Here is a 16,474-nt window from a genome sequence, read left to right as displayed (position 1 = left end):
AATGAATATATTGAATAGAACCGGTCCCAGTACCGACCCTTGAGGGACTCCGCTAGACACAGGCGTACAATTGGACTCTGTCCCATTGACCACCACTCTCTGGCTTCTTTCCTTCAGCCAGTTCACAATCCACCTCACTACCCGATCATCCAGACCACACTTCCTCAGTTTAGATGCGAGGATGCTGTGGGAGACCGTGTCAAATGCTTTTACTGAAATATTGCTGTTCTCACACAGCAATATAACATACAGTCTTCTGTTCCACTGTATTATTTATTCTATTGCTAAAATACACTTGTTTTGGTATTTTTCATTTTAATATTTTTGGGAAGGATTGACTAGGTATTCTTTTCATATGGAAATATTTTTTTTTTTGTGGAATTCTAGATACGGTATTTTTGCAAACGTCATTTGATATTGGCAATTAGTTTGATACTGCTGAGAAAAGGTAATGTAAATTTCATGAATACTCACAATTGTAAGGATTGTGTATAAAATACTAATGTAGAATAATGCCAGACCCAGATACTGCTCAGGTTACAGAAGCAAAAGGAGCCTTGTTGACCTGAAAAGCAACAGAAATATTTGGCTTAGATTTTTTTTTGCTTTCTATAAATACAGCCTCTAGGATTATTATGACTAAGTGGTTCAGGTAAATTCATTAAGTTATTCTAAATTTACTAAGTATCTGTATAGTTCATGTTACAATATCCTGTGTTCAGTTAGCCACACTTTTTAATCAATATTCCCTTAAACTTCCTGTCCCATTAACGCAAAAGATGCTGTTGTCCATCGTTTGCCTTTGCTGAGATGATCTTTAATGTCGTCACAAATAATCATGAATGCATTAAAAAATCAGTACAGAGTTTGAAACACTCACTTTTGCTGAATTTCAAGTTTATTCTGAAGTTGTAAATAAGTTTTTCGATTAAGGCGCGATATCAACTGCAAAGCTGAATAATTGAAAGGAATATATGCAAATAAATTAACTGTTGCAATCCAGCACACTTAGTTGTAATTGAGTACTGAATATTTCTTCTTGACTTATTTGTAGGAATGTAATAAATTACTAGTTGACATTTTGTTGTGATGAAACGTCATTTTGCATGCCTCAATATATGATGTGTTACTTTTTCATGTGAGATCTATTACCTGCTTGAGTGAGCTACTTGCTTGAGCTTGCTAAGGAATAGCTGAAACTACCATAAACCATGCCATGTGATGTGTTTCGCCTTAACTAGGATAAAGCTTGTTGAGCTGAATTCATCTTCATGCAACTTCTTGGACTTCAGTGAGTTACATCAGAAATAATTCACCTCGGAATATTTTATTTTATTTTACTTCATAATTTATCAATTTAAAAGAAATCTTTGCATCTGTTAGAAAATATTTTACAGAAACAAATATTTCTTATACTATTATACTTACTATAAACAGGAAAATAAAATGGAGAAAAATATCTTTTCATATTTTACATTCATGTTTACACTGAGTTTAATTCTCAAATGTCAGCTTGAGCCAGCACAAGGCAGTCATTAAGCCTCATATTCCCTTTCTCCCCACTGTGCAGTCCATCCTGTGGCAGAAAAATGTCAAACCTGGACAAGAATCATTTACAGTAGAAAGACTTTGTCTTGCTCCCAAGGTAATGTACAACATTACTGGAACCAATTGCTTCTCTAAAAGAGAATGCATTTCTTTATTCCATTTCTGGTTATGGAAGGAGTTAAATCTTCATGTCTCTAATTTCATTATAGGCATCCTACTACTTATTTGTTTCTATGTTTATGCTCTACAGAGGTGGATTTCCTTGGACTAGAAGGGGTTGGTTGCCCTGTTAGGACCAGCTGGTGCCTAAGGCACTATCAGTCCCACAGCACTTCAGTGGTTGTGTTTTACAGAGCACAAATCCTCATCTACAACACAGCCCATCCAGCTCTGTTCTGGCACTTGACATCTTACATGGCTTTTTTTACACGGCAGGATGTTTTGGAGAAGGGTAATATACAAACTAGGCTGTGAACACCAGAAACAAAAACTGCTCCAAATCAGGCATGGTAGTGACCTTCAAATTCCCTTGTACTGTGATTTTATGCATATACTGCATGTATTTCTGCTTTTGATGTAAATATATAAAAAAAATGTAAGCTTCACTTGTAATACTATTATTTTATAATATAATTTAACTTTAACTCCAAGTCTTTTCTTTAACCTTTTTAACTATAACAGTCTTCCCATTCAGTGTGGCCGCACTACAAAATACTTAGGATAGAGATCCTGCCATGATCCTAGTACTGAAAAGAGCTATGAAGTTTAGAGTAATATACAGGTGTTAAAAACACATAATCCAAAGTTGAAAATCATGTTCTTAGACATAGCAGAAGGATAACTTGAACTCACAGGTAATAAGGTACAAGAAATCAATCACAAAAAGATTGACTAAATATTATTGTCCATCTTTCAAAAACATTTAAGTGATCCAAGGTGTTAAGAAGGATGTACAATTTTTCCAGATTCCTCTGTTCCTGTTGATGGAAGGAAGTCAGCATCAGTTAAAGAGTAGTCTTGAAGAGGGAAAGGTTAAGTGTTAGGATGGAGAGAAAATTTGAGTACCTACACCTGTATTGATCCGTAAGTAATAGTTATTGATCACTTCTCTTCACTGTGTAAGCAGTTAATATTTTTAATAAAACATTTTTTATTGGAAAAGTTATGAAGAAATTTTCTACAGCATTGTTGAGATGAGCAACTCTGCTATACAAAACTTCCTCCACAAGAAACTATCTGATATCCAAAAAACCTCAAAGACTAAAAGTTTGCCTTGGAAAATTCAAGCTAGAAATATAGCTTGAGGTTTTAGTAATGTAAGTGAATAACCTTTGTAGCAGTTAATTTCAGGATATTGTGGGTTTACTTTAAATAAATAACTTGTGTCTTTCTAAAACACTTTATTTCATTCAGTGAAAAGTCTGGTTTGGATGGAGGTAATATCTACCATATGGCTAGTGTAGGAGCTCAGACTAGAAAATGGTGATGACCCATTTTGTCCTGAAGACATATGATTATATTCTGCATTTTGTGCACTTCTAATAGGAATCTGTTTTACTGACAATTTTTAGAAGGGAAAAAACTTGGAAAGGTTTTTTTTCTTTCAGGAAATATTTACCTGCCTACAAACTATACCTATTGCCTTTTGGAACTGTTTTGAGCTTCTCTTCACATCCATCCCAAAATCTGCCATTATTGGTCTAGAAGACCATAACTGAATTTTATGACCTAGTAATGGAAGAGTATATTGGAATACATATGTGCAACGGCCTGTAACTCAGTTGCTGTAGTAAGATACAGCAAATTTCATATTTGTAGCCAACTTGAAAGGCTGCTGATGTTATTGTCTGAACTGCTCAGTTCCTGAGAATTTTCAATAACGTTTTAGAATGATACATTTACTTTACAACATAGAATCACAGAATCAACCAGGTTGGAAGAGACCTCTGGGATCATCGAGTCCAACCATTGCCCTGACACCACCATGTCAACTAGACCATGGCACTAAGTGCCATGTCCAGTCTTTTCTTAAACGCATCCAGAGATGGTGACTCCACCACCTGCCTGGGCAGCCCATTCCAATGTCTAATAACCCTTTCTGAGAAGAAATTCTACATGTTTTAAACGAAAGTAATAAACCAATTATTTTAGATTAGCTGTATATTTGTCAGAACTATGTTGTACTGTCAGGAAGTGCTGTATGGTTGGCTTATGCCAATGAAATCTGCATATCTGTGGTATCTCATTAACAGTGACCACATCTGGACCCACCTTTTAACAATCATCACAGTCTTTGGTATGTAATGTATTATGCATTGCACAATATTTTTAATGTGCTATTTCAGTGATTTGTGCTTTGTGTATGTTGAATTCTATTACTTTTTTTTTAATCTGATTTTGCTTAGGCTTATCTCCCACTGCATCAGCTGCAATGCAGCAATATCAGTTGAAGATACTCTTCCATTCATTTACTTACTTTAAACTCTATGTAGGCTGCTACACAGTTGAACCTTGGCAGGGTGAGCTCATCCCATCAGTGTTTTTCAGAAGATAAACTGAACGCCATGAAGTTTACAATGTGGGTTTCATAGATAAGGTTAAAAAAAAAAACAAACACCAACCCTGGATGGTATCTGCTCTTCATAGGCATTTATTATCTAATCAAATATTTTGAAGGCAGGGTGTGGTTGGCTAAATTATTGCTCCTCCCACAGTTCTCTGCTACGATTCCAGTTTCAGAGGGAAAAACACAAGCCTGTACATTGAGTATGAGTCATAACCTCTCTTCTGCTACTGACTCACTAGGAGTTTGAGGTAAGTCATTCTACCTTCTGTCTCCATTGCTCTGCCCCCAGGACAGTGAGGAGAGAAGGCACTATGGAAAGTTATGCAATATTTTCGTAGATGAAAAGTGTAGATATGGAGACCAATATTATTATTATGCAGTACGATAATAATGTTGTGTGCTCAAAATGGATTTTTTACATAGCTTCTTCCCCACATAAAACATTTTGTATTTCTCAGAGGAATGCACCTTTCATCACACTGTTCTCTTTTGCACCAATAATGACCAATAAAAAAGTGATACAGTGGTGCAGAATTATGGATGACTTCTGAAATAGGAGGAAGCCCTGAACTGTGTGGAGTCTCACACAGAACTGGCTCCTAGTCAGGTACTTGTACTATGTCCTAGTTGGTTTGCAAGCATTGCAGGGAAATGTTAAACTTTAAGAAGTGAACTTTTAATACCTGAGCATATTCCTTAGCATTTATGATGTCAAAATAAGTATCCATCAGTTACAGGGTCTTATGTTAGGATGTAGATAGTCTGTAACTTGGCTATTTTGTCTTCCTACTTTTGTTTCCCAAAAAATACCTGGCTGTACACTGTAATGAGACATACTAGTAAAGTATATTTACTAAACCATAATAAAAATTCTGCTTCTAAGTTTTAAGGAAATTACAGCTTAAACATGGACACAGTTTGTTACCAAAAGGTGACATGTGATAGCATAAGCAAAGTAAAGCATGTAGCTTACGGACACCAGCACACACATGAGCAATAATTGCAGTACTCCATGGTGTGGGCAAGACCAGAGCATGAGGCTGTTGATCAGATCAGTCTGTGCCATGGGAAAGAAATGTATTTCCTATATAGAGAAAGCCCAGGGAACACTGCCTGGCAGGTGACAGTGGAGGAAATAGTTTGCTCTCTAGGGCTTAACTTGTGAAAAATGCTTGTTCTGTCCGTCGTGTTCCTTTGCGTGTTTTTGTATGCCCGCTTTGGAGTCCTTTTTGTAGACATACCTGTATGTTACCAGTTGAGGTACACGAGAGGGTTGGGTAGTGTTAAGACCAGACTCCGAGCTGGGCGGGAAGCCCGGGGGGCAGGCGTGGAGGCCTGCGGCGCTTCACGTGCCGCCTGCCCCGCTCCGGAGGCGCAACTGGTTAAAGGCAAACAGTAACGGCAGCAGGCGGACAACTTCTGAGTGCCGAGCCAGCGGCGGCACCAGCCAAAGTGCCCCTGCACCGCTGCCAAGCGCTACAGCTGCAAACCCTGTCCAGGCATGAAAGCCTCCCTTTCAGATTTTTTTTTCCCCCCTCCCTTCTTCTCTGTTTCTGCTTGACGGGTTTCGGCCTCCTGGGGAAATTTCCGTGGCTGGAGGCCCGGCTGGGGGCGGGGGGCAGCGAGGCACCCCCCCCCAGCCGCGGCCCCGGCCCCGGCCCCGGTCCCGGTCCCGGCCCCGCGCAGCCCAGCCCAGCCCAGCCCGCGGGCCCGTCGCTGCCGGGCGGCAGGACCTGCACAACCGCCGCCCCGAGCCGCGGCCGCCGCCAGTCGGAGCGGGATGTTTCATTGTCCGGAAATGATGGAGAAGGAGTGACTGTGGCGGCGGGGGGACAGCGGGTGTGAGTGCCAGCGTGTGCGCGCGCCTGCCCGGGGGGGAAGGCCCGTGGGCGCGGGGCGGGCGGCACGGCGGGAGAGGCGGCGGTGGCCGCCGGGGGAGCCGGAGCAGCAGCGGCGGCGTGGGGAGCGGCACGGAGACTCCCGCGGCGGGGGCGCGGAGGCGGGCCGGGCGCCGCGGCGGAGCGGGAGGAAATGCGGCGGTAGGGCGCGTCGGCTGCCGGCCGGCTCCGCCGCGGCGGACGGGGCCCCCCAGGCACCCCCCCGGGTGCCCCCCGCGGCCGCCCGGCTCACGGCCCGCGGCCGCCCCCGCCCCGCGGCTGCCGCCCCCCGGCCCCGCGGGTGCTCGCCGTGGGGGGCGGGCGGCGCGCCCGCCGGCGCGCCGCAAAGTTGCCGCCGCTTCGTTGCTGTCCCTCCTCAATCTCTCGCCCCCGAGCCGTGAGTTTTCTGCATAAAATACATTAACGAGCCCTTTCGTTTGCTTGTTCCTTCAGGGTCGCGTGTTAGTTTTGCTGGCGGGGGGTGCAGGCTCGTTATTACTCCGAGAGAGAGCTGGCAGATGTCCCAAGTGAGAGAACCTCTTCCTCCGGGGCCTGAAGGGCCAGAGCAAGCTCCGACTGAAAACAGCTCTTTGATCTCTCTCCCTCGAGGTAAGCTGCTTTAAAGTTTCGCTGTAATTGTCGCGCCTTTTATTTGAATGATATATTTACGGATTTGTTTGGTGGGTTTTAACCCCTCTTCTCTTTCCCCTCCCCTCGACCTCCCCTCTTTGGTGTAGCGCTGTAACGCTTTCACTTCCACCTCTTTATTAATAGTTTTAACCAGAAATCCTATGTAGAAAATGCAAAAAAAAAAAGATAATAATAAGAAAAAAGAGGTGCACTGATGTTAGCACTGGTTCTCAGTACTCGAAAAACAGCAGTCTTTCAGAGGCAGATGCTTCTCCTTAAAAATTGCTTTCTTGTTTCTCAGCTTTGTGTTTAGAAGCTCTTTCCTGTAAAGCTCTCCTTCCAGGTCTTGGCAGTAAATTGAGAAAGGTTGATCCAGGAGCAGGAGCGTTGTTCAGGTTGGAGGTCACTTTGCTGTTTTTTTCTTCAGTTACTCTGTGATGCTGCAGCTAAAAGCTGTTTAAGGTTGTTTACATTCATCTTAAAGAGAAATTCTTTAAGTTATGTCTTATTTGCATTTGCACGAAATACATTGACATTTTGATCACTTTCATGTAAGGAAGTTTGACAAAGTGTATTACAGGTTATCCTCAAAATAGGGAAGTATGTTTGCCTCGTGAGTCCTGGTCTGTGAAGATGAGACTTAATTATTTTTTTTTTGTTTACAGCTACAGCTTTGTTTTCCAGAATTCTGACAAGAGTTTAAAAAGTCTCTGAAGAACAGACAAATAAGCTTGTTCAAAAACTGTAACTTTATTCATAAGTGGTTAACTGGAGCAGAGCCTGGTAACACAGTTGTGCAACTGTGGATTAAAGATGCAGTCTTGTTTTTGTAACTTGGAAAATCAATAGCTATGTGAAATCAAAGCTGAAGACTCATTTGAGAAACCAGAAAATATCTGTAGCTAAGTAAAAAATGTTCTGGCAGTGAGACTTTTTAAATTGGCTTATGCTTACTTATTGTTGTTTTTTTTTTTTTGTCCTAGAGAATGACTCATAACTTCTAAACAGTAAAAAATAATAATAAAAATAGATTAGATACAGAAGATCAAGCATGCAGAACTGAAATGTTAGAATTGTGTTTTCTTCAGAAACATCAGTATCTGTGATACATGTTTATTTTCAATGTGTTGTTTTTATCTGTCATGTGATCAGGTGGCCACACTGGTTAAATTCTGCATGTAGGCCATACATCGAAGTTACTGAAGTTGTAAGTCGGTGAACTAACTAGCCTGGAAAGTGGTCTCATTCTTACAGTGCCACTTTAAATTGAGTTTTCACTATGAAATAAAGTCTTAATGTGATTCCATTTTGCAAGATTTTCAATACATGCTCTTCTTTTTGTGAAAAGTAAGGAAACAAACACCAATCTGTCACGGACAAGTTATGTGCAGAAAATCTGAATGACAGAATTACAGCTCAGAGCTGTTGAGGTGGAGTAGTATAGAGTTACTTTCTTAGGGTTCAGTAAGGTACAAACAAGTGTAATATATTGATTCAGGTTTGCTCACTGGCCACACCTTTCAAGGCACGCACTCAATTTTAAAGCATATGTATAGGTCACAGAAAGACAAGGCTGTTTTTTTTACAGAATTCAGCATTCAAATACATAATTTTTATTCTAGTGAACTTAGATTTAAGGATAACTGTGGCTATTTGTTGCTTTTTTCTAGCCTAAGTCTGTTGGGGAAATGGGGGTGGAAAGAGGAAGAGGTGAGTTCATAACATTTCCAGTCCATATTCCAGCATTTCTGTTGTCAGCTTTGCAGTGTGTGGTTACAGTGTAAGGTAGTCCAGATATTCCAGGACTGAAGATCTGAGATAATATGTCTGGGACTTTCAACACCCCCTGCTCTTTCTGTACTACCCCAGGACATCCAAAAGTACACTGACTTCTCTAGAATTTGGTGATAATTTTAAAAGCTGTGGTTGAAATTCATATTATTTCTGGAAATAGGCTAGAGGTATTTGGAAAAATCTGCAATAATTTGAAATAATTACTACTTTACATAGAATCACCTCATCATATTTATGTGATGACTCCATATATTTACAGTGAGAGACTTGAAATCTGTGTCCACCTAGGAATAAAGTTTCCTTAATCAGAAAAAAATGGCTTATGTTGTATGTATAATAAATTATTAAGTGCATTCTAGTGAGAAAGAATTTTTGATTGGTAACAGCATACTTTAATATGCTTTCTATATTTGTTTAACTGGTATAGATACCTTATGTCCTGAGAACAAACTTCTCCTCTTCTGTGAGGTATCATCAAAAAAATCCAGATCTTCAAAGTACTCCTTTTGCTTGCTATCATGTACATTCATATGCTGAAGCCAAATTATATTTTCCATGAAAGGAAAAGAAACTTCAATCAAATTTTAAATATTCAACAAATAGCTATCCCACAACCTAATTAAAAACCAGACAGAAGTAATAACACTTATGCAGATTGCGGGGATACACGTCAGTTGTGGACATGGTAAAAACGGTGGGTTGAGACGTATTTTGGCCTATAGATGTGGCATGCTCTGGCTTTCACAACTTAAAAGAATTTTTGTGTGTTACTTTAACCCACATGTTCTCTCAACATCTCTCCCATCACTGTTCTTCCTTGTTAGTTCATTTTTGAATTAATGCATAAATATTAGTGAGATTATTGGACTTTGCCCCTCCACAATTAGTGTGCTATGAGAGAGAGCAAATGAAATCATAGCGTCTTCTTTTGTGGTAATGTCAATACTCAATTTCAGTCTTTAAACCATTATCTGTGCCAATGGAGTCTGCTGCTCTAAGGTATAGTCTACAGGATTAAAGGTTTAACCTAATTTCTGCAAACATCTAGTTAATTTTTGCCACATCCTTACAAAAGCGTAGCTCTAATCGTACACCCTTCTTCAAGACCCTGGTCATGTCATCTCTCTTCTCCTGTAGCTCCACAGGTCTTAGAATCAAATTATGACCACTTTTACCTATGTGCTGTGTAATGTAGTCAGTGAATAGTGTCATCTCTATGCTCAGACCACTACAATTTGGCTGTGATCAAGTATCTTCTCCACTGGTAGGTACCAAAATGATGTCCCTAAGCAAGGAATGTGACAATTAGTGACCATTAGCCTCTCTGCTTTAAGGAAAATGTTTCATATGTTAGAGGTCATGTCATGATTATTACGTGGAGTACAGGTAGACTTTTTCATTAAATCCTCTGCATTTGAATAAACAGTGGAATACAAGAGAGAAATTCCATGAACATGGAACTATATTTTGAGAATCAGGCCACATTTTAGAAAATGTAGGACTGTCATCTATAAAGTACGTGGGATGCTTTTACCTTTGCTTGTTGATAACTAGATGTAACCTAGAATAACAAGTGAATAATACTTAGCTCTCCAATTTAGAAAGAAAATAAATAAAATAATAACAATAAAAAAACTATTATGAAATTGAGACTGCTAAGTGCACTTCAACTGTAAGAACTTTCTAATAACTCTTTAGATGATGGAAATACACTAGAATTGTTTTTCTTAATGGGATGGGGGAGGAGGATGGAGAAGTCTAGCAGAAATATTAAGGGTCAAGTTCTATAAGTGACCGTTCTCTCTGGTGCAAATCATGTCACTGTTGATGGATGGAGATGCAGTTCTTATTTGGTGTCCAAAGAAACCATATTCAGCAATTAATACTTCCATTCAGAAAAGTACAAAAAGCATGTGCTTCTTTTCAAGAACGTGATTCAAACCTCTTCATGTTTTCTGTGCTTAACTGTTTTCATGATGAGGAACGCTAAAGGAACGTGCTGGCTAGGTGAGATGAGGTGACAGAAGACTTACTACGGGGAATGTTTGGACATTCTTGAGGCAACAACGATTACTATCACCATAATTATTGCAGTTTACCAGCAGTGCCTCATTGTTATGAGTAATGGGTATTTTAACGGTTAACGAGTGCACTCAGATTGCTCAAATTTACCAAATACTTCCTGTGTATTTGTGTTCCTACTTGCAATCTGAGAAGAGTTGTGTGAATCTGTGTTAGTTTGTTTCATCGCTGTCTGTCAGTACTGAGGCCTTTATTGAACATTGCTGACTAAAATACCTAAAACTTTCTTAAATGTCTAACTAGTTTATCATAAAAATATACTCCTGCTTTCAGTTTCACGTGCATGCCATTCCAGTAAAGTGATTCATGTCCACATGGTTGTGATAGACTTGTGTTTCATAGAGTTGACTGTAAAGGTCTTGCATCAAATTTGGAATACTTTTGTTTCATGTCATAGGCTCATTTTATATTAGAATAATTCTTCTGAAGTTCCATTCCAGGCCTTCAGAACTTAGATTTCTCTTTATTTTAAACACTTATTTTTCCTAATAAGTAGGATCCAGCCATGAATGTGTTATGCTAGTGTTTTCATTTGGAACAGCAATGCAGTTTTGAAGTAAATCTCCTGTTCACCCCCGCATTGGTTTGCATTGTGGAGTGATCTTGGGGAGTGACCTGGACTGGATCCCTTTTGGACAAAATAATCTGAAAGATGCACTGCAGGAATGTGCCTAATGCAATCCAGCCACTAATAAGCCTTCAGCCTTTGAGATTAAATCTGAAAGCTAGTCCAAAGTAGAAAGCCCCTGGAACATGTATAATATGGAATGTGTCCTTAAAATCAACTCTTCCACTGTACAGGCCCACTTTTATTGGCCCATGCTGTTGCTAATACAGCCATAGCCACTGACTGTTGCTTAGCACTTACGTGAAACTAGTTTTGTACACATGTGAAACATTGTTGGATGAATGACATAAATTTATAACTGATCACATGACAATTAATATGATTTTTTTTGAAAATAATTTTTCACTTATGTATTTGAACTTTTTAATGCTTTTAATATCACAGAGTACTTATTTGTATGTTGCTATTAATTTTTAATTTATCATGACTGAAATTTGTCCAGGGCTGTCAAACTTGGTAGTACATTCATAGTTGTTCCATAGCTTGCACCTGGAAAATTCTGTGGAAGAGCTTTCCAAGAAGTTCAGTTGAATTGCACTAATTTTAAAAGACTGTTTTTTTCAGTGGCATTTTTGAGGCCATTGAAAATTGCAATGAGACATTTAAGTGAAAGCCACTGAAATGAAATAAAAACAAATCAGTTATTTTAGTTCTAAAACAATCAAACATCTAAATGGAGGCTTCCAATTCCATAATTTGTGGATTATCAACATGAATTAGATTGTACAACCAGTCATTAATGAAATGAGATCGTTTCAGGCAAATAATGAACTGGAATGGGCATTCTGCTACACGAATAGCACAGTTGAACTTACTTTTATGTGAAATGCCTAAAAGTTTTAGGCATTTCATGAAGTAGCTGGTGGGTGTTACTGTTAAAGGTTGCATTTTGAAACCTGGTATTATTGTGGCTCCTTTGTGTTATTGTTGTGAACAGTGGAATTTTTGGTAGGAAATAGCATCCTCAGTGGTTCCTTGCCAGTGAGAATATTAATGAACAAAGGAAGGGTTAGAAATGCAGTGTTTGCCACATGCTCTTCAATCCGTCCCAACTGCTGTAGGCTTAAGACAGTGAACCATTTTGTTATCTTTCCTTTTGGAAACATTCTTCAACTTTTTTGTTCCTCATAGATCTACTTCTGTGTTTGTGTGTTTGTTTTTTTTTTTGTAATATTTCTGTGCTTTGAAGGACAAAATTCCATTTTTTTAAATCTGTGTCTGCTTGTTCAGGGATAACTCAGGCATTCTGAGGATTCATGTTTACATCCCAGCAGCTGGGTCAAATTTAGGGGCCTAAGTAAGCTTTGCTCTGTGCTTCCATCATTCCTCTACCCTTAAACAGTAAAACTGTTGGACTGTTCCTGACTGCATTTTTGGAGGTCACACTGTGCCAGTCCATCCTGCTTTTCCCTCTTTCCTTGATGAGAATGATGCACTCGGGTGTCTAGAAGCCTTTCCCAGCAGTTGCTTTTGCTTTACTTATTATTTGGTGCAGTCCACCACACTGTTGATCAGAAAATTAATGCCTCATAGCAACAAAGCCTTCGGTTGTTGCAGTACCAGGATTTTTAACTCATTTTACAACCACAGTGTCCCTGTGTCAATAGACAAAACTCTAAACCTGTTTCTCAAGTCCAGTTTGTCATGTTGCTTGTCAAGCACTCTTACAGTTCACATGCTTGGAAGAGACGGCTGAGTCAGTATATAAGCTTATGTGTCATCTAATGAATAGAAATCAGCTGCCAGTCACACTCTGAGGACGTGCAACCCACTCAATGTGGGCACTTGTTTCCTTTTTTTTTTACGTGTTCAGAGGTTGAATATTACATAGTTACTGATGCGTTAAGGTATGATGCCACATTTGAACACACTGAGACCCATTGCTGCATAAACTCAAGACGTAGTGGTATGTGTAGGGGTAGCTGGAGTGTGAATGTACAAATGGAAAAGCACTTGGAGAAGAAAAGTTGGTTATTTGTCAAAGATTTGAGCTCTTTGAGGTGTGTCCCGCAAATGTACATCCATTACCTATCTTTTTTTGTGTTTTCTATTAGTTTAGTGTATTAATTCAATGTCCACTCAATAATATTCTTCCACATTGTCATAGAGAAAGATAGAATAAATATAGCTCTGAAAAGAGGGATACTTCACTGGAATGTTCTAAGAAATCTTCAGGAAATAGTTTGATCTATATCCCAACAACTTTATAAAGGCAGAGAAGACAGGATTGGAAGGGATCTGGAGAGATTACCTTGTATACCCTTCTTGCCTAACTATACATAACTCTTTCCTGACAATTCTGGCTATTTGTTAAATTTTCTTTTTGATAGGGCTATTGTAATAGTAGCCTTGTTGCTGACCCAGACTGCTGACACTATTCTGTTGGGGAAATCTTGTAAAATGTCATGATGCAAAGAAATGTATGTAACCAGAGGCACATGCTCCAAACTAAAACAGGAGTTAACAGTCAATGTTGCAATAGTCTCAACAGTGAAAACAAGTTTTGATTCTATGAAATACATGTATTGCTGTGTAATTTTAAAAATAAACATAACAAGATTATGGTAAAATGAATGTATGTACCATAAAAGTGATTTATATATAGTTTAATAATTCCAAATGACAAAAAATCAGGAGTTCACTTTGTTCACATAAATTTAATGAAATAGTAATTTTGAGATGTGATTACCGTTCTCATTTTTTTCACTAAGTGGCTTACCAGTTGTCTCTAATATAAATATGATTTGGGCTGCTAACCATCTCAGTTCTACACTTGGCCGGCATGTTGTATCTCTTCCTTATTTAAACCTTAAACTTGCATTAATCTCTACGCAAGTAGAGTTTGTGCCCATGCCTACCTTCAGGATAAATCACTGGGTACTTTGTGTGGGTGTCACTCCTACGGGGCTTTTGGCTAGAAGCTTTTCAGCCCAGGGACTGCTGTTGGTTTAGGAGAGGTACCTAGCCACATGGGTTGCTGATCTGGGGGCTGAACCCTGGTAGGTAAGAAGACTATGTTGCTTTTGTGACATGACCTAGGGTAATTTACTGTGGTTTTGAAGAGAGATTAGATTTCTGCCCCAGCACTACCAGACACAGAACATAATGAGTCTTTTCTTCCCATTATTTGAACTGCTCTCTTCTTCTTCTTGGCTGTCAGTTTTGGAGGTTAGTCACATGAGAGTAGGTGTACTAAAGGAAGCAGAAGCTAAAATACTAAGGAAGTATTATGTAAAAATTCTTCAAGTTAAGCTTGATTAAAACAGAGATGTGTGATAAATTTATTTGAAGGTGCAGTAGAAAAAAGCCATACCTGTCTATGGCCAGATCCAGGCATTAGTATTTGTGCCATCTGTAGGCTTTATTGAAGCTGCTCTGCCACAAGCATGGCACATCAGAGAAGATTAAGGTCTTTGCATCGATTCTTAGTGGACTCATAAATATGTTATCTTTCATAAACTACTCTTATCACTATTCTTATGCACCTAACACAAAAATAAACACATCACATAAACAAAACAGACTCAGCAGAGTTCTTGAGGCTGTCTTCATGTGTGATTGATTGTAGTTGGTACATTGTAGTTGCACCTCTAGAATAAAAAAAAAGTTATGATCCTGTCATTAGCTGTTTATTATAAGGGAATAATCAAGAAATTCCTTTGTACTAAAGCTGAGACCTAGTGCACATTCAAGAAAAAACAAATAATTAATCAGGACACCAGTGTTCGTCTATTTTCAGTGTTCTGATGCATCAGAAGGGATGTATGAAAAAAATCTTAAATAAACATAGCTTAAAGTCTACCTTTCCTAAAGCCCCATTGTACTAAATCTGGCTGGGATGAAGTTAATTTTCTTCATAGCAGCCCCTGTGGTGCTGTGTTTGGGATTTGTGACTAAAACAAGGTTGGTAGCACACCAGTGGTTTGGCTGTTGCTGAGCAGCACTTGCACAGCGTCAAGGTTTTCTCTTTTCCCACTCTGTCCCCCAGCGAGTGGGCTGGGGGTGGGCAGGGGTGTGGGAGGGAACGCAAGCCTGACAGATGGCTCAGGTTGACCAGAGGGATATTCCACGCCATATAATGTCATGCTCAGCAATAAAAAGTGAGGGGAGGAGGTTTTGGGGAAGGTAGCCATTGCTTAGAGACCGGCTTGGGCATTGGTCTGCTTATGGGAGGTGGCGAGTGATTGCCTTTGCATCACTTTTTTTTTTTCTTCATCTTTCCTTCACTTATTAAGCTATTAGCTCGATCCACAAGTTTCCTCCATACGGCAGGAGTGGCCGTATGGTCCTGAGCTGCTGCCTGGGGTCAGCCCACCACACTCACACAGCAGCATCTGCCAGGAGGTTAGCTGCTCCAGTGGGTAATTCTGGAGGGCAAAGTAAGATACCCAATACATGTTCAGTTGTGTTGGTTTCTGTTGTGCACGTTCATGGGGAAGTCTTCATGTGAATTCAGTAGATGAAAGAACAGAGACACTCAATGTTAATTGTTGTAAGCAAGTCCAAAGAATGGCAACAAAGCTGGTGAAGGGTCTGGAGAACGAGTCTTATGAGGAGCAGCTGAGGGAACTGGGGTTGTTTAGTTTGGAGAAAAGGAGGCTGAGGGGAGACCTGATTGCTCTCTACAACTACCTGAAAGGACATTGTAGTAAGGCAGGTGTTGGTCCCTTCTCCCAAATTACAAGTGATAGGACAAGAGGAAATGGCCTCAAGTTGTGCCAGGGGAGGTTTAGATTGGATATCAGGAAAAATTTCTTCGCAGAAAGGGTTATCAAGCAGTGGAACAGGCTGCCCAGGGAAGTGGTGGAGTCAGCATCCCTGGAGGTATTTAAAAGCCGTGTAGATGTGGTGCTTAGGGACATGGTTTAGTGGTGGACTTGGCAGTGTTAGGTTGATGGTTGAATTAGATGATCTTAAAGGTCCTTTCCAACCAAGACAATTCTATGATTCTATGATTTTTTTTTTTTTTTTTTTTTACTTTTTAATAGTGCCTCTTACTTCTTTCTTGTTAACTGTTAATATCATTTACATGGTTTTGACTTGCTGTTTACCATATCCAGCTAGAATAATAAAAGTAAACATGAAAAATACACATACAACCTACATAGTAAAAAAAAAAAAAAAAAGAGAAGAAGATACTAAACTGAAAACGAGCAGAGGAATGAAAACGAAACCTCATAAATAATGAAGACTGATTGTATTCTGCACTCCTTCAGATTTCTTAGATAAAAATGTGATCTAGAACACTGAGGGCCCAATAATATTAACATTAATATTTTCTTAAAGCCGTTCATTGTTTACTACATGAAATAGTGGGGCTCTGCAAAGCTGTATCCTATACAAGAAAAT

At 39.6% G+C, this 16,474-nt stretch overlaps 1 protein-coding gene across 3 annotated transcripts in view; it reads left to right on the top strand.

Moving 5' to 3' along the window:
* The first annotated feature begins 4,285 nt into the window (after nucleotides 1–4,285).
* Nucleotides 4,286–16,474, top strand: part of MDFIC (MyoD family inhibitor domain containing) — a 65,823-nt gene continuing 53,634 nt past the window's right edge. The window contains exons 1-2 of one of the 3 annotated variants that reach the window (XM_068401952.1): nucleotides 4,286–4,362; nucleotides 6,445–6,600. In XM_068401952.1, coding sequence (XP_068258053.1) covers nucleotides 6,510–6,600 — 91 coding nt within the window. In that variant the 5' untranslated portion in view covers nucleotides 4,286–4,362; nucleotides 6,445–6,509. Of the gene's footprint in view, nucleotides 4,363–5,864; nucleotides 5,956–6,085; nucleotides 6,154–6,444; nucleotides 6,601–16,474 lie in introns of those variants that run through there. The other 2 variants (XM_068401951.1, XM_068401953.1) reach the window with 2 other exon arrangements.

Source organism: Nyctibius grandis, chromosome 5 (genome assembly GCF_013368605.1).
Source record: "Nyctibius grandis isolate bNycGra1 chromosome 5, bNycGra1.pri, whole genome shotgun sequence".
Lineage (NCBI taxonomy): Eukaryota > Metazoa > Chordata > Aves > Nyctibiiformes > Nyctibiidae > Nyctibius > Nyctibius grandis.
This window is presented reverse-complemented; position numbering and strand designations above follow the sequence as displayed.